The sequence below is a fragment of the Glycine max genome, chromosome 13, assembly GCF_000004515.6.
Source record: "Glycine max cultivar Williams 82 chromosome 13, Glycine_max_v4.0, whole genome shotgun sequence".
Taxonomy (NCBI): Eukaryota; Viridiplantae; Streptophyta; class Magnoliopsida; order Fabales; family Fabaceae; genus Glycine; species Glycine max.
In genome coordinates, this window is record NC_038249.2 from 42,010,145 (window position 1) to 42,028,691 (window position 18,547).

The following is an 18,547-nucleotide window of genomic DNA, read 5'->3' on the forward strand; positions in this document are numbered from 1 at the left end:
ATGAATCTTATTGCAATAATTTATAGTTTTTTTAACAAAACAACACTATCATATCAATAAATAATGGTAAAGTTTAAATAAAATGTTAAAGAAAATTAAAGTAACTTTTTAATTGTAATACAATTTAAATTTATGGGTGAATCGCTTCAGACTCCTTTTTCAGTACTGCTTAGGATGTTTTTGATGCATGGTGATGATTTGTACCTAGAGCTGCTGTGTGATCAGATATGCTGCTGCTATTATTTAGTTTCGGGTGTTGATTCTGTTGTAGTGCTGCTATTCTTTCCTTGTATCTCGTTTAATATTGTTGTCGAGCCATTTCTATTAATAGAAATTCTATTTGCCTACAAAAATAATGGGTGAATCGCTTTAACCTCGTTTTTATCCTGCATTTATTATTCTACTAGACTTTGTCTATTAATTTTGAATATTTTCTAAAACTTGTACAAAACTTGTCGTGGTTTACAAATATAATACACTTATATATACTATTTTGTAAAGCGTTTTATGAAGCTGTATGATTAGAATAAATGAAAATATATATATACTTATTAATTCCATTAGTTTTGCCTCATTATACAAAATGTTATCCATTTCTCAAACCTTACATACACCCTCGTACATAATAAATACATGATAATTATAATTTTTTGAAAATTGAAATATGTAGACTACAAAATATATAAATTAAAAATACTATTATAGAGTAACATGAATATGAATATATATATTTTGAAAATAAGAAAATTTCATTAAGGTATATTTGATGCTATCTTATTGTATTTACTGTGTGTATCACATATTAATCATGCGCATATAATTAACTATAGCTTCATAAAAAATTGAGCTAGCTGCTTCATCTCCGTGAAAGAGGAGCGAGAGAACAAAGCAATTAAACGCATCCTTCAAGATGCTTGGTCGTACTTGGAAACATACTCTTTCACCTTCAACTCGTGCTTCGTCAACCAATCCTCCCCAAGGATCAACCCTAGGTTTGTGTTGCGGACCTTTACGACGACGTATTGCACGTTATTCGCCAGGAACAGATAAGAGAGTGCAACCTCTTTGTAGAGTTCAGCTTTTCTGTCCAGCTTACAGAGGAGCACTAATATCAGCCACGCCATCCGTTCAGCTATCTCCGATGACCCTTTCTTTCCCTCGCGATCGGGACTTCGGTAGTAACACTCCGGCAACGAATTTTTACGCCAATCGCCGACTATCTCCGCGAGCCCGTCGCCGTAATCGCCCAGGAACGCGATGTAGTTCATGACGTAACGCGTGAGCGGGTGGATCTCGCCGCCAGGCATGGGAATCTTGGAGGATTCCTTTTGAATCGCGGATTCGAAGTTGTTTAGCATCGTCCCAACGGCCTCGCCCAGCCTAGCCTGAGAAGCAAGTACCTGCGATCTGATTGAGAAGGTTGATTCTGACGAGAAGATGGATTCAATTTGTTGACGGTTATCAGAGATCGCTTCGTACAAGTCGAGCGTCCTGAACATTTTCTCCGGCGTTTTCTTGCTGCACTTGGCAACTTTTTCCGGGAATCCGAACAACGACGTAGCCCCTTCGCTGCAAATCGCGGCGAAGCAGGACTCCGCGGTCTTCCTCTCCGGTGAACCGAAGACGTAGTCGCAGAGCGTTCTCTCACCGTGAAACAAAGAGCCGACGGCGATCTTGACAGCGTTGAGCCAGGACTTAATCTTGGACTCGAGCGCTTCCCAGTCCATCTTCTGAATCTGAGAGGAGCTCAGCCTCTCCACTCCGAAGTGATACAGTGACTCATCTACGATTGATTTTCTCATTAAGATGTAAATCTTGACGCACTCTTCGCTGTATCCGGCGGAAACCATACACTCCGCAATGGCTTTCAGGTCCGCCATGGCGACCGTGGAGACAGAGTCGCCGGCGAAGCGGAACTCATCGTCGGAGAAATCGGAGCCGTCATCGGAGACGCTGCTGCTCCGGTGATCGGTGGAGGCGACGGATTCAGGATGGAGATTGTCTCTGTTTTGGGCTAATATTCGATAGAACTCAGCCTGGAGTCTCTTCATGGCGAGTTGCATAAGGAAGTGGGCTTGGACGAGGGTGTCGGAGGAGGAATCCAGTGCGACGAGGTGCTGCATAGTGGACTGCAGGCTCATGACAGCGTTAAGGTACTGTTTGGCTTCTTGGCGTGTGTTGCTGAATAGAGGGGCGGTTTGGTCAGAAGGGGAAATAAGTTCCCATTTTGAAATGATGGCGCGAGCGGTTTCGATGTTTTGGTCCATTAGTGAATCGGAGAAGGTTCTTGTGGGAGGAGAGGAAGGTGGCGATGGTGATGCTTTGAAGAAGAACAAGTTTTTGAGTCCCATTTTCGGCATTTCAGTTTGAGTTGAGGAAATAAACACCAATTAATGAGTTTGAGTTTTGATTCCTTTTGGCAGTGTTGGTCGTTTGAGACGTATTTATAGATGTGAAGATTGCATTGCTTGACCTGGGAGGGAGGGAAGACGCATCTGTTTAATGCACAATTCACAACTTTCTTTCAAATTAGTATCTTCTAAAGCGTGTCATCAATTACAAAACATAGGATTTTTATTCGTTTGTTATAGTATATAGTAATAGAGTAATAACACTTCCTTTTTATTTTACCTTTCTTAAAATAAAATACTACCAATATGTTATTCTACTATATATATATAATAGAATTTATAATATGATAGAAAGAAAAAAATAATAAATATTAATAAAATATATAAAATTGTGAATGATTCATGGATTATAAATTATGTTATTAATGTATTATTACTCTTCAGTGCATCTATATGTGTGTGCTGATCTAGTCTTACTGGTTTGGTTTCGAAGTTGGAACTTGAACTCTGTCCCTATCCTGATGTGAAGCAAGGAACTAGCACGAAAGAATAAGTCCTGCCTCCTGCTAATTAGGTTTAAGTGCCGTCGGGTTTATTTTTATTATATTTGTAGTTATCATTCTTCTATATATTGAAATATTTACGACTATTTCCCCACTCCTTTTTTTTATAATCGTATGGGGGTGTCGACTGTCTACAATGCATACAGTTAATTAATTAATACTATAGTATTAATGAAAACAACATAACATATACATGTGAATAATGTTTTGGACCAATCAGAGTGGAACTTATCATTTGGAAGTTACGATCCTCCTTTGGTTTTAATAAATTATCACTCTTTTAACAAATTGTGATGAGCAAACAAAGAAAATGGGTAAATGTTTGATAGCTATTTCATATTCTTCTCTTACATATATACTATCTAAAAATTAATTCTCCCTTTTTCCTCTATGTAAAAAATAACTTCTAAAATCTGTTTTGTAAATGATAATACATGCACAATACATAAGTTCCAAATCAAACGCTTGGAATAATTAACTTGGAACTTTAATTTTGGGCAGTAGATAAGATCACAGTCTTATACATAATACATGCACAAGCACAATACATAAGTTCCAAATCCTGGTAAAACATGTGTTAATTGAATTGGACCATTTCCCGCCTATGATGAATTTTGTTCCTAGCTCGTCCTCATTTGGTAGCTATTTGGAGCTACGTTGGTCAGCTCTTTGTGCTTCATCGGTGATTCATAATATGCCTAAATGCATACACTAATGATTAGTCAACCCCAATCCATAAATTATGTGACTTTAAATTGATTAAAATTCATTAAATTAAACGATAACATAATTAATTATTATTAGATAATTATTTAATATATCTTTAATTTAATAGTTATATTTTTTATTGTTCACTTGTCACATGATTATTGATGGAGATCATAAATGACGTAATGATTATGGAACACTTAATAATTTTTTATCGGGGTGTTGATTGGTCTAGATCAACCCAAGGAACTTAATGATTCTAATCAAACCAATTAAATTGGTTCAAATTTATTCCTTGAATCCAATCCAATCAAACCCAATTAGAACTAATGACAATTGATTCAAGTATAGATTTGAGAATTTTCAAATCCAAACCATCCCAAATATATATTAATTTTTATTATTTAAGTGTTAAAATTACTTATATTTTTATGTCATTTTGTGTGTTTCCGTTATGTTTTATGATTATTACACACTCACATAAATTTACTTTGGCACTTTCTTTTTCCTTATCACATAACCTTAGAATGACATTGTACACGAACATTCACATAGCCTAATTCATCCATTGTTCTGCCTCCTCACGATAGTTGTTAACGCCATCAAGCCTCCTTCATACCTCCACCTAGTTGACACAGATAATACAATTTTGATCTTCGAATCTCTTCATGATAAATTTGATTAATTTGGTGTATATTAGAGAATTATCAATTAATTTTGGGATAAATTATTATTATTTATATTTTTTTGAAACATTTTATCGGATATCCCATGATCCAAATCGAACCAACCCGGTTCAACATCAGTTTAGTTTGAATCGGATTTGACGAAAAGAATTCAAAATCCAAATCAAAGTAAACAAATTAAAATCATTCACTCGTGAACACCCCTAAATTTTCTCACCCCAATGTCCTTTCCAATTTTTCTTCTATTTCATTTACGCCACCATTTATCATATCATTCTCATTTTTCTACCTAATTATAGAAACAGTTATGAAAAAGAGTATATAAATGATTTTTCCGTGGAGTTATATTATTTTTATACCATTCTTTGTATTACCCTTTCACAATTCATTTTTAAGTTATTAAAAATTTAACTTTAAATTCAAATAAGTTCTGTCTAAATTCTTCCAAATCTTATTTAGTATCTTTTTTCATAAAAAAACATCCATACTCCTTCAAATATTATGATAATTTATATATTATTAAATTTGATTAAACCGTGTAATAACCAATATAGATTTTATTTTAAGCAGGAGATACATACAAATCAAAATTGATCAATTTTAAGTCAACTTATAGATTTTTTTTTACTTGCTGCTGATGCTTAATAAAAAAAATTCAAGTCAACTTTTATAGTTGTTAACATTAATTAATTGTGCTGTGAAAAACTTCTATGCATAAATTTCTAGTTCTCTTATCTGCTCTATTGTTATGTTTAACAAGCCTAATGTACACATCTCAATAATAAATATTTCATCTAATAATTAATTAATATTTTAACATAAATGTGGAATAATTATTTTTATATAAATTATTTAAGTATATAAATTAAAATTATCTTATTATATTCTTTTTGAAAAATTCAATTAATATAAAATATTAAAAATACTTTAAATTTGAAGATAATAATCTAATTATAATATTAATATATAAAAGATAATAAATTTTTTTATAACTTAAAATAAAATTTACATTAATTTGAAAATAATAACATAATTATAATAGCAATAATTAATATAATTATTTTAAATTCAAATTCAAAATAACAGTAATTAATATAATTTAATTTGAATTTAAAGCTATTACGTATTCATAATAATAATAATAATAACAATTAAAATTTTGAAAATCAGCTAGGGACACTATCACTATCAGAAAACAAATATCATGAGGGTAAAAAAATTGTAGCAAATTGATTTTATTCATTTTTTAATAAAAGCCGCACCCTTATTATAAATTTAATCACGAATTTATTAAAATTAAAAACAAATTGTTATGACTTACAAAAAAAAACTTATAGAAACAAATTTAAAGAATAACTACTTATAAGAATTAAAATTTATTTTCAAATTCAAATAATTTCTGTCTAAATTCTTTCAAATCTGATGACAATTTATATATAATTAAATTTCATCTAACATGTAGTGATCAATTTTTACATTCAAATGAGTTCTATCTATACTCTCTTTTTGCATGAAATATATTTTTTCATTAAAAAATATATATTCTCTTTCAAATGTTATGATAATCTATATATCAATAAATTTCATTAAACCGTGTAATAATCAATATAAGTTTTATTTTAGACAGAAGATACGTACAAAATAAAATTTATATTTTCAAGTCAACTTCTTCTTTTTAACTTGTTGCTGATGTTTGATAAAAATTTCAAGTCAACTTATACAGATGTTAAACAGTAGGAGAGAAATTATAATAATCAAAGTTCAATTTCTTATATTTCTCATCCTCTTATCTCTTGTGTCCCTCTTATTTATGTAAGTCTCTTTGTATAAACAGAGTTCTTTTGTTAATGTTGTAATGTGAAAAACTTCTATGCGTAAAATATCTTAGTCTCTTACCTGTTTTTAACTCTTTTTTCGGATAAAAGGGAAATTGAAGAGCAATGGCCAATAGGTGTGCCGTGCAAATGAACTCAGAGGCAATTAAAAGCACAGTAAACCAAATCAACCCCTTTTCTTCTCTGTTCTCTTGTATTTAAACGTTTTTTAGGTCTTAAACGTGTGTTTACTGTTTACCTCATCGTTTGTAAACAAAATTATTGAGATTTTGATTTTTTTATAAAACTGATTTAAAAAAAAAAAGTTTGAAGTGAAGTAATTATATATATATATACACATATATAATCTTGACAAAATTGATATAAATATAATATGATTATTCTTACTCAGCGTAAAATTCTGTTTATTTTTTTTAGTTCCAGTCAAATTTGTTTGAAAGGTCAAATTTTTCTATTCCAAATTATTCATATTATTAAAAAATGGCGTTAAAAGCCCCCACAATGTACTCATGTTTGGGGGGCTACTTCCGCCCATCTAAATAAAGCTATTTAACCTTTAAGTAAGCAGTCAAGTTTGTTCGCCTTGGACGGTTAACAGCAAGCCACAACTTTATTATTACAAAGTTTCAATTGCTAGCTACGCCACATTTATTAGGAAGGCCAAGACATTTTCGGAAATATATTAGCTGATGATTTTTTTAAGCTGATATTAGATGATGAATTAATTGTTATTCTTGTATATTTAATAGTTCCTATATCTCTAATATCAAAATTCAAATAAAATGTTAAAAAAGTAACCACTTATCGAAGTTCAATATTAAATTTTATAACTAAAAGCCAGCATTTATAAAATATTGAGACGAAAAGATATTTTATCCTTACAAAGTATAGATATTTAGGGCAGTTCCCTGAATTGATTGAGTAAAAGAGACATGTCAAACCTTGAGATTGCCCCAACTACTATATTTACTTAGATAGTTTCAGATTAACGTCCTAGAGAAGAGTCATTTTGTCAAAACTATGGGCCAATTTGGAATGCAGAAAAATTCGACAACGAGCCTTCAACACAACATTATTAATAAAACTGATCTACGAACTTTATTAATAACTGGTAAATCACAAAAGAATATAGATTAGCCTGTGCATGCAAAAATTGAAAATTTTCATATATGACGAAAAAACAAAGGCGAGAGTAAAACCAGTTAACATTTAATAAAAGTTTCATGATGATTAAAAGAAAACTAGGACAAAACGGCATCAAAACTGTGTCAACTAACAAACGCCAAAATTATCATCCGTATTGGGATCTAACATTACACTTTAATTGCATATTTTCGCAGTGGAAAATACAATTCCTTCTTCTTCTCACGCTCTGTCTTCAATGAAGCCTGTAAGAAAAACAGCAAGTTCATTCATTCAGCTACGTTAAATGAGAACCCTCTATGGCCAGAAATATCTATCTCGTTCAGAAACTCGAGATAGGAAAACAATCTACAGCAAACATAGAAAATAATGGTATAACTGATTACAACGAGCTCCACAAATCATACAAAGAGCTCCACAAATCAAAAGATTCAAAACTAGTAAAGGAATTAAAAATAGTGCGTTCATCTTCCATTAGATCAAACCAACCAGATAAAACATTACATGAATCAGAACGTGGGTTAACTGTAAAAACATCAGCTAATAATTTTCACGTTACGTGACCAAAACAATAAAAATTGTATCGTATATTGCTCCCCTAAGGATAACTTATAATCGTAATTGCAGTCAAACTTTCAACCATGTTCCTTAGTTGAGTGTTCACAATGGTACTCACCATATTTATAACAAAAACAAGAAGAAAAAAATAGTTATTAGATGAGACGATATCATGACTATCTGGTTGATTTTCTAAAGCCCAGATTATTAGATGATATTTCCAAAGACAATTCGGTATTCAGAAAAGTTGAAAGCTGTGACTAAATTTGAGCATTTCAGCTCTACTCAAGGCCAATACTGATCTATGACACGTTTGGAAACAGCACAAGTAAAAGGAGGAATTCAAAATTGAAAACATGTTCAACCATACATCATTTCTAGACACAAACTTTGAAACTAATCCCGTGATTATTTTATTTATTTTTTCTTACCAACGAAACGATTATGAACTAGGCAATTATTCCAACACTGAATAAAGTAGAACAAGTTAAGGACACAACACAATCATAGCATAATAAACAGAAAATGCAAAAATTGGAAGAGTAAGGCATGAAAAGTACCTGGTGCTTAGTTAAGCGCCTTCGGATGGCTCTGGTCTTCTTGGGACGCAGATCCAAAGGAAGGTATTTCTTCTTCTTGTAAGCCTCTCTCAGCGCTGCTTTTTGCTTCTGGGAAATCACCGTCAGCACCTGCGCTATCGAAAGCCTAACCACTTTGCTACATCCACACAACAAACGCATTCAAATTCGTAAGCATTTCAATCCAATTAGGAATTAGGGATTTGATATGAAAGAGAGAGGGAAGGTACATTTTGGAAAGCTTGTTCGGGGCTCCGCCGGTGACCTTGGCGACGCGGAGGAGAGCGAGTTCTGCTTTGAGATCCTTCAGTTGGTTCAGAAGCTCTGCTTTTGTCTTGTTCCTCAGCTCGTACACCTTGATTCTCGCTTTTGAATTTCAACACAACAAAATAGAAAAAATAAATGAATGAATGAAATCGCAATGCAATTGAAGGAAATCACGACGTAGTAGAAGTTTAATCATACCCATTGCTAATGCGAAGCTACTGAGGCTCTGCGAAGAGGATGAAAAGAATTAGAAACCCTACCACCTGGTTACTCTTTCTTTCTGCTACTACCCTAATCTGGGACAAAACGTAACACTGGTTAACGTATCAAGTGGATTTGGGCCTTTTTTTCTTCAAAGCTGAAAGCGAGTTCCTTCGTGCAGCCAACATTTTTTTGGGACACCAGCCCTTCACCTTTTCTTTAAATATAAATTAACAATCCATATTACTCATATATCCGTATCAGTTTTATTATTTTAAATTTTAATTATTTTTTTAAATAATTAAAAAATATTTTTTTTTAAAAAAAATTATACATATTATTAATTCATATGATTTATATGATTTACTAATTTGTATGACTTTTTTTAAAAAAATTAAATTTTAATTATTTTTTTAAAAAATAATTATTATAAAAATGACATTTATGATTCATACGGATTTAAATTTTTAATTATTTTTTTAATTTAATTTTTTATGACTCATATAGAAAAAAAAGACATTGAAAAAAAGAAATTTAAATTTTAAAATTTTAATTATTTTTTATTTAATTTTTAATTATTTTAAAAAAAAATTAATTTTTTTAAAAGAAACTCTTAGGATTAGTGATCGTGATATGAATTACCAATTTATATGACTCATATGAATCATCAATTTGTATGAATTTTTTTTAAAAAAATTAATTTTATATTGTTTATTTATTTATTTTTTTAAATAAAAAATAAAAAATTAATTTTTTTCAAAAAAACTCATACGGATTGATGATTCATATGAATGATATGGATTGCCAATCATCAATCCGTATGAATTACCTTTTTTAATTAAAAATAAAATTTATTTATTTATTTATTTTTAAAATGTTATAGAAATTAATTTTTTTATATGTTAGCGATAGTTTTAGCAATTTTATAAATATTGATTTGGTAATATTATTTAAAACATACTAAACAATTATCAAACTTCACCGTATATACTAAAACATACTAAACAAATGCACACCAACAAAAGGTAACGGAAGAAAGTTTCAATTACGGTTGAGGTTTTATGAAAAAAAAAAGGAGATGCAGAAATGAAAAATAGAATGTGTTATTTATAACCCTAAATGCCTATAAGGGCATTTTTGACATTTTGAGAAACTACTGAATGTATCAAGTAAAAACGTGCGTGCCCATAGCAATTCCTAAACTCAAATTAGATCCCGGCCTTAATCACAAGACCTTCTGCCCAACGGACTGACGTAGTGAACTCTTTGTCTCTACTCTTTTCTTTTTAAGGCCCATTTCTTTTAGTTTTTTTTTTTAAAAATTGTTTCAACTTTTTTAAATAATAAAAAAGTGAAAACAATCCAAAGTAGGATTACAATTAAAATTTATAGTAAATAAAATCTCATAAATAAGTTTTTTAAGTGATTTTTTTATTATAAACAAACATAATCAACTTCTTCTTTTTTTTATAAAAACCAAAAATTATTTATTACGTTTTTTATATTAGAATAATTTTTTTAATATGTAGCAAATGAACCTAAATATTTCATTTTTCACGTACGACTTATTTTACATTTAGATTTTTTTAAGTTATACTAGCATGTCGATATATTCAATGACACATCATACTATATGGATGTACACTACAAAAAATTTATTTAAATAAATTATTTGTATGATATTAACTAATGGAGGCTTTCGTTTATTAGATGAGAAAGAAAAATGTTATATATATCCTAAAAATGGATTTTGTACGCGAAAATAGAGAGATATAAAAAAAATAAAGAAGAAAATAATAGACATAACAAATTATATATAAAGAATGAAAATATAAGATTAAAAAATTGAAATGAAGTAATAAGTGATAGGACAATAACAAAAAAAACCTTAATGCCTTTATCAAGTGAAGTCTGGGTGGTGTAGTTGGTTATCACGCTAGTCTCACACACTAGAGGTCCCCGGTTCGAACCCGGGCTCAGACATTTTGATAAATTAAGAGAATTTTCAATTTTGATACAAAATGTTAATTTGGAGGTTTAAGTCTTAATTAATCCTTGGATACTGGTTTCTTACATTGTTGACCAAAACTTTCCGGTTAATCAAAGTATGGGGAATCGAAACATTGTTTCACATTTTTTTTTTCAAAAGAAAAAAAAATGATCATTCCAAGAATCCAGTTTGATGCTGTAAATAGTGGCATTTATGATTAATTAATACTTACCATATCACATCTTATATTTTTCGTTTCAACTTTCATGTAACATAAAAATTTTAAAAATCCTGACCTTAATACTGAAAATTGTGAATTGTGTAACTAAGCGATTTGACATATTCCCTATGTTCACGAACTTAACAAACTTATAATAAGGAGATAGATAGATAGACCGACCAAAGAGAAATAAAGAGACTTAGAGAGGGAAGAAATAAAGGAACAATTAGGAATTTAAAGGACTCACTCACATCTTTTAACGCGTGATTATATGAACCAATGTATTTAAATAAGGATAGGATAAGGACCTTAAAACAATCTAAGCTGATAAAGAACGAGGCAACCAAACAGGGTAGGTTTCTTTTTTTGCATCCACGCAGAAAATAACGAGAATCCATGTGCACTAGTACGTTATCCGAATTACTTTTGCTTATTTACTCTATTTTTGTTTAAATAAATAAAGAATCTTGCTCTAAAAGAATCAATACAGGCTTGCAGGATTAGTTTGATTTCGTTGGAACAATAAAAATTACTGATGCACCAGCCTGACGAGACTAAACTTAATTTAAATAAAGATCAATTGCAGGGAACAGATGTGAATTGTGATAGTAGATTGGGCAACACAGAGTAAGGATCAGGAACCAGCTGAAAAAACACGTTATCATTGATCTATAAATGCGCCATGCATGCCCTTTTTTGCCTGACAAAAGATGCAACTTCTCTGTAATGATTTATTAAACGTGAAAAAGTGATGAATTAAGACAAGAGTTGGTAATGATCGAGGTGATATGCAACAATTTAACAGCTTCATTCCTTTAAAATGCCTAATGGTAATGCTCAAAATTCAAGAATTGAATGTAAAGACCAGCAATCTTCAAATTTTCGACGAGTGATAATTTATTTAATGTAAGTTTTTATGGAAAAGTACCCGAACAAACAGAGCCCTATGTGTAACAATGATATGTCCATAATGCAGTTAGTTGTCCCTTAAAAAAAAAAAAAGAGAAATTATTAGATGATACTAATCATTGATCCCTACTCATGAAAGGAATGAATCTGTTCTGCTCTTCCATTTCTTCCACAGCAGTAACGGATCATCATTCCAAGGTACGTAAAAGCACCAAAAGGCTCGCCAGTATTCCAAGGAAAAGCCAACTTCGTGTCCCTTGTTCATCCAGATTATTGCCTATCAATCCTAAGCCTCAAAATGGTGAAGTTCGCAGAAAAGGCTCCAATATTCAAGTTAACAACCTATGTGGTACTTCATCATCCACTAGATATCTCCTCAGTGATTGGGTTTCCGAGTCTGATAAAATCCCTTCACACTCACACAAGCCCACACTGCAGAACCAGATTGTGGTTTTGAGGGTCTCATTGCATTGCAAGGCCCGTGCAGGAAAAGTTACAAAACACATTTCAAAAATGGAAGGTCAGTTACACATCCACCTTAATTAGTTTCTAGAAAGAAAGAAAAAAGTTGTTATGAAAGTTTAAGTATACAAGTTCAATTCATTTCTTTTTTGTTTTTCTTGCTTGAGAAGAAATTTATGTAAAGATGGTCATAGTAATAATTTCCACATTCTCTAGTAGATATAAATTTTATTATTAAGGAGTTATATCTTCGCTAGTTAAACATGATATATGAATATTATAAATCTTTAAATATTATTTTTAATTTTTAAGGATAAAAAGAAAGATAAATCTTGCTACATATTTATCCACATAATAATGTAATATAAGTATTAACTCATTGTTGACTTGTGGGGTTATGCATGTTTCCTTCACTACCTTATAGATATATGTTGACGAATCTAATTTATATAATTGACTATTTGTTGTAGGAGTAACATCATTCAGTATAGACATGGAGGCAAAGAAAGTAACAATAATCGGACACGTGACACCATTAGGGGTTCTGGCAAGTGTGTCCAAGGTGAAGAATGCACAGCTATGGCCATCTTCAACATCATCTTTGCCATCATTGTCTTCGTCAATGCCGAGGTAGTTTAAATGCTCAACGTGAGTTAAATAAAAATTAGCATGTAGCGCCACCCCTTTTTATCTCTGTTGTTTGTGATAGTTTGTATTGGGTATAAAGTTTAATGACATGTCAAGCTTAATTATAATGTTTGTTGTCTGGTTAGATTGATGGGTGAATGGAGTGCAGCTTTTTCTTGGTGTTTAGTGTTTATTACTGATTGGTAATTGCTCAAGTTCAATTGTTTTTCTGTAAGTCTTGTGTCTCCACAATATTAATGTTTCTTTACTTCATATATAAAAGACGCACATTAATTCTAATTAAGGCTTTGGCTGCCATTGCTTCTTTTTTTCTCCTTAACTCCAGCCTATAATTAAAAAGACCTGCCTCAAGGCAAAACTATTCTAGAGAAGAAGAAAAAACTTGAATGCAGGTCCTTTACGTGCTTTTAGTGTTGTTGAATCAGAATTGATATTTCATCTTCTTAACTTATATCGAAATTTATCTTAATGAAACTTTAACTTTGATTAGAGTACAGCACTAAAAGCACTCAAAGAAGAAGTACATCTAAGTTTTATCCTTACCAAAATATATAAAAAAAATGATTATTCATACTATTCAGCATTTCTCTTAATTCAGTGTCATTTAATGTGTTCCTGTTTGTGGAAACAAATTATCAACTTGATAAACTTTTGACCTCAAATCTGCTTCGAAGAAAATTTGGAAATTCAAACCAAGAGCACCAAAGAAAAGCTGCTCTCCAGAAGGTGTTCTTTTCAATACCTTGGTGCTGAGCACTAATTAATGGGTCTCTCCATCTCTTCCATAACCATAAAAGTGAAAACCTTGTGCACCTGTCCTGCTACATTACACACTATTTTTTTTCCCCACTAGCTAAGCTTTTTAGATAACAAACTATTGGAGACAAGGTAATGCATTCGAGTCAGTGGTAGCCGGCAGCACTCAAGGCCAGGCTGGTTTGGGACACACTCTTCACCAAACTGTTTCTGTTTTCTTATTCTTTTTTCATCTAATGATTTATGTTTGTCAGTGCTGATGGGTCATGACCACTTAACATGTGGATCACATGGCTTGAGCTTTGGTAAGTAGTTGCCTTAAATACTCATAGAAAACTTCGACACTTTCAGTGATCCTATTTGGCTCTCTTCGAACAATATTATTTCTTGTGGAAAATATATGCAATTTTAAAAAAAAATAATAGTCACAATTCAAAATCCAATTAACATGCCTAGCCTTAGTTAATTTCCATCTACATCAGTGTTAATATATATGTCACCTATGTTTATAACTTTAAATAGATAGATAAATATTATAATCTATTTATTTGTCGAGTTGTGGCATCAATTGTCCTGTAGCGGAGGTCTATGTGGGTCAAGTCACAGTCAATTCATGACATTTGGATTGTTACGCTCTTAAGTAGAAAGAATTGCATCCTGACTATCAGTTATAACTTTTAGTCTAGTAATAAGTGCTCGATTCAACAATTGATATCAGAACAAAACATATAAGAATTAAACATCATTTTATAAGTGATTATGTTCAAAATGATATAATGGATTTACAGTTTGTACCTAGTGATGAATAACTTGTTGATATTTTTTCAAAACAATTAAGTGAAGAAAGGTTGATTCTTTTAAGGAGTCAACTTGAAATGATTTTTATAAATAATTGATTTAAAATCCATATGTTGTCCACTAGTGCATTCAAGGATATGTTGTCCACTTGTCATTACCACACACTCACAATGTTCATTATATGAATGATATGTCATGCATCATTTTTAATATATGAAATGCGGCATTTTCTTTCATGAAACATTGTAACACTTCATGTTGAGTCAGTTTTGGGAAGTGAGCCCAATTATTATTTTTGAAAAAGCCTAAATAGGTATCGGAGCCAAGGTTACAAGTTTGATTTTATTAAACACATTTTGTTTTAAAATTTACATTTGAAATCCAAAATCTTAAAATTCACAACCACTTCAAAAGAGTCATTGGATTTATTCTCTTTGTTTCTTCTTCTTCTTCAATCTACATATAATTTTTATTAAACACATTTCAAGTGGGTCAAGTCACACTCAACTCATGATACACGCTCTTAAGTAGAAAGAATCACATCCTAATTAATTAGCTCTCATAAAGAATAATTATTGTAAGAGATTCTACCAATAATTATGTAAGAGATCAATCAGTGGCCTCAAATTTGTTTTATAGTGTCAATGTTGTACCTCTCCACCCACCAATGCCACAGTAATAAGAAGAGTACACTTTATGATTGCATGGTCTAGATAAAATTTGTCAGTGATGGAGCTAACATTTCACGCTTCGTGTTTCATCTATTTTGCTTTAATTTGGAATCTGAATCAATGTGATGGTGGTAGTGATAAAGGTGATATTAGTGGTGATCGCGACGACATTGGTGGTGGTGGTGACAAATGTAATATTAGTGGTGACAATGGTGATGGTAACAATGAGAGTGATGTTGGTGGCAATAGTGGTGACAGTGATGGTGGTAGTGGTAACAATGTCAATGGTATTGATCGCGATGATGGTGCACTGACAATGATGATAGTAACAGTTGATAATAATTGCGGTAGTGGTGACAAAGATGATATTATTGATACTGGTGGTAGTGATGGTGAGGTCGGAAATGATAATGATAACAACGACGGTGGTGTTGGTGGTGACACCAAGTGGTGGTAGTGTGGTGATGGTAGTGGTGATAATGACGATGACGGTAGCGATCATAGTGACACTAATGATGATGGTGGTGATAATGATGAAGCTAATGTTGGTAATAATGACGATGATAATAGTGATGAATGGTGGTGGTACCAACAAAAAGTATCATAGTCAAATGTGAGAAATGTGTGATTTTTTTAAACTAAAAACCAATTTCACAATACACTTTTTCTTGTTTTTGAAAAAATGAGTGTAAAAATCTTTCAAAAAAAAATTCAAAAATCATTTCAGCTTTAATTTTATTAAACACATTGTATTTTAAAATTTACATTTGAAATCCAAAATCTTAAAATTAACAGCTACTTCAAACAGGTCATTGGATTTATTCTCTTTGTTTCTTCTCCTTCGATCTGCAGGTAATTTTTATTTCTCTGGCGTCTTCCATGTTTTCTGTTTTTTGATGTATGTTCAATGTTTTCTGTTGATTGTTGGTAACATTTTCTTTCTAGTCTTAAATTTAGATCCTATGTGACGCATATATAACTCTCGAATTGATTGCGGCCCTAATTTTCTAGGTACAATGAATGGGAACAAGAAGAACAGCTATGGCGATCAAATATCAATTATTAGAGAGATTAAGATGGAGAGAAAGTATTAGGACATATTAGGAGTGAGGAGAAATTGCACTGGTGAGGATGTGTGGAAAGCTTATAAGAAGCTGTCACTGAAGGTTCATCCCGATAACAACAAAGCCCCTGGTGCCGAGGAAGCGTTCAAGGCGGTGTGAAATGTGTAACGGTGTCTTAGTGATGAAGTGAATAGGATGATGTATGACAGGAATAATGGACCACGTGAGATGCGTTGTCGTGGGAATGAAGATGATTACAACATGGTATATGATATTATCAACACTATCGCCATTCCTTTAGCGACGGCTTATATGATATTTTATGGTTTGCTAATATGGAACGTCTGCAAGAATTTAGATTTTGGTTTAAGGATATTGTGTATGTCTGCATGCGGGCAACTTTGCCACTTCTTTATATCTCCTTTTTTATTTATCTGAGTTCATCACTTTATCTTCTTCGAAACCCCGTTGCGTTAATTATATTGGTGTAAATGTTGTGATGAAAAAGAAATATTGCTTGAGAATGTTTGGATCTCTTGCACCACTTGCTAAGGCTTGCATTTGTTTGGATTGTGTTTGGTCGTGTCAAAGGAAGATTTGTTAGTTTCACATTAATAATTACTTCTGACTCTGCTGAGTTCTGTTTCATGTATGATTTCTCATGCCTTTTAGTTCAAGCTACTGACCTGTAAAACAATTATATTTAACCTACTTTTTTATTTTTATAAGAAGCATCTTTAACTTAAGTATCTTTTTTTTTAGGAATCTATATTCACTATCTTCAATAGTTCGAATAATATGAAAAGGATAAGAATAGAGGCAGGCAAAAAAAAAAAAGGAACGAGAGAGGTGGTTAGTTGAAATTCCTAATTAATAAAGAAAATAGTAGTTTTAAACAGTAAAGTAATTCCACAAGACATTTCCCCTTTTAACTTTCCGGTGTATAGGATGGGGAATCTTTACAAGCAAGCAATGGAATGCTTAATCTAGTTTGGTGGAGGGAAGAAAATGGCATCGGCAGTCCTCTTTGAACGGAACAGTTGCTCAACTTCTGGATCTACATTGAAAGCAGCTTGCAGAACCGAAGGTGATAAAGCCTTCCACACGGAAGAACTTCCAGCCAAGTGGGTAAATATAGTACTGCCAAAGTGAGAATCATACCAATTAGTAAAAGGATCATTGCAAATAAATTATGAGGTGAACTACGGAAACTGATTGAGTAATCATCTCAACCCTTTATTGGTGAGGCTACCTAACATTAGTAATGCCTAATGCCATAGTTAACAATCAATTGTTACAATGTGCATGCATATAGTACAGAATAGTTGTTCACTAATTGAGTTTTCATTTTCCAACCAAATAAAGATTCCTTGCAAGTATATTAGGATCAGCAATTTTCAATTTATGAATTATGATGGGTGCTCTGTGTCAGTTAAAATTTAAAAGGTTCCTAACACGAAAAGATAGACAAAAAATCCAATCTATGTAAGCAATAAACAGAATATCAAATGGATGATTACTTCTGCAATGAAATCTATAACAAGAAGAAGAAGAAGAAACATATACTGTAAATAAGGTGTAAAGAAGTAATATAAGAAAGACTCACTTAGGGGTGGAGATGATAGAGAACCACTCGAGTCCATCAGGATCAGCAATCTTTGAGACCACAAAGAACCTTGGCACAATGAACAAATTAACAGCTTTCACGGTTGTCTCCAAAACCCTACGGTGAAGATTCCATTGGAACCAGTCAGAAAAAAGTCAGTGAATTCACCTGCCTTGTGAGCCTTGGAAGTGTCCCCAAGGAACAGAATAACCAACTCAGTTTCTTCCTTGTTGTACCACCACGTCACACAACACCAAAGGGGAGTGCCAAGGCATCAATCACCCTTCTTGATTGCAACAACCTTCTCTTCTGAGTCAGACAGCAGCACTATTCCAGCCACTCCACTTCATGTGGATTGAGAACACAAGTTCACAAATAATCAATACAACAACATAAATTCATAATCACTTCAAATAATGAGTTTATTATTATTATTTGGATCAACACATGATATCCACCGTCTACGAGACGATAACTAATCCTTTTAAATACTGATCCAAATATTGATACTGATAATTATATATCTCCCCAAA

The 18,547-nt window shown here is 32.0% G+C and overlaps 4 protein-coding genes and 1 non-coding gene across 6 annotated transcripts; 2 read left to right on the plus strand and 3 right to left on the minus strand.

Moving 5' to 3' along the window:
- Positions 1-585: 585 nt before the first annotated feature.
- On the minus strand, positions 586-2,752 carry LOC100777476 (exocyst complex component EXO70H1). The gene has a single exon (XM_003543448.5). It carries the CDS (start codon positions 2,358-2,360, stop codon positions 906-908), a length of 1,455 nt encoding a protein of 484 aa, XP_003543496.1. The 5' UTR covers positions 2,361-2,752; the 3' UTR covers positions 586-905.
- A 4,532-nt stretch (positions 2,753-7,284) lies between these two features.
- Positions 7,285-9,089, minus strand: LOC100778013 (60S ribosomal protein L35). The gene is made up of 4 exons (XM_003543449.4): positions 8,888-9,089; positions 8,653-8,788; positions 8,405-8,561; positions 7,285-7,531 (listed from the first exon to the last, which is right to left on the minus strand). Exons 1-4 carry the CDS (start codon positions 8,889-8,891, stop codon positions 7,457-7,459), a joined length of 372 nt encoding a protein of 123 aa, XP_003543497.1. The 5' UTR covers positions 8,892-9,089; the 3' UTR covers positions 7,285-7,456.
- A 1,710-nt stretch (positions 9,090-10,799) lies between these two features.
- On the plus strand, positions 10,800-10,873 carry TRNAV-CAC (transfer RNA valine (anticodon CAC)). Its single transcript has one exon. It is a non-coding gene; the product is annotated as a tRNA-Val (tRNA).
- Positions 10,874-11,938: 1,065 nt separating this feature from the next.
- On the plus strand, positions 11,939-16,837 carry LOC100780839 (uncharacterized). Of its 2 annotated transcripts, XM_041008517.1 has the most exons (4): positions 11,939-12,529; positions 12,942-13,101; positions 16,153-16,196; positions 16,356-16,837. In XM_041008517.1, exons 1-4 carry the CDS (start codon positions 12,142-12,144, stop codon positions 16,436-16,438), a joined length of 675 nt encoding a protein of 224 aa, XP_040864451.1. In that variant the 5' UTR covers positions 11,939-12,141; the 3' UTR covers positions 16,439-16,837. The 2 variants fall into 2 exon arrangements, with proteins under 2 accessions (XP_040864451.1, XP_025980664.2); XM_026124879.2 differs by lacking the exon at positions 16,153-16,196.
- A 424-nt stretch (positions 16,838-17,261) lies between these two features.
- On the minus strand, positions 17,262-18,169 carry LOC100781368 (glutelin type-A 2; the record flags this gene model as incomplete). Its single annotated transcript, XM_006595397.1, has 2 exons — positions 17,262-17,548; positions 18,015-18,169. Coding segments are annotated over 2 exons (309 nt in total), but the record flags the coding sequence as incomplete, so codon positions are not given.
- Between the last annotated feature and the right edge of the window lie 378 nt (positions 18,170-18,547).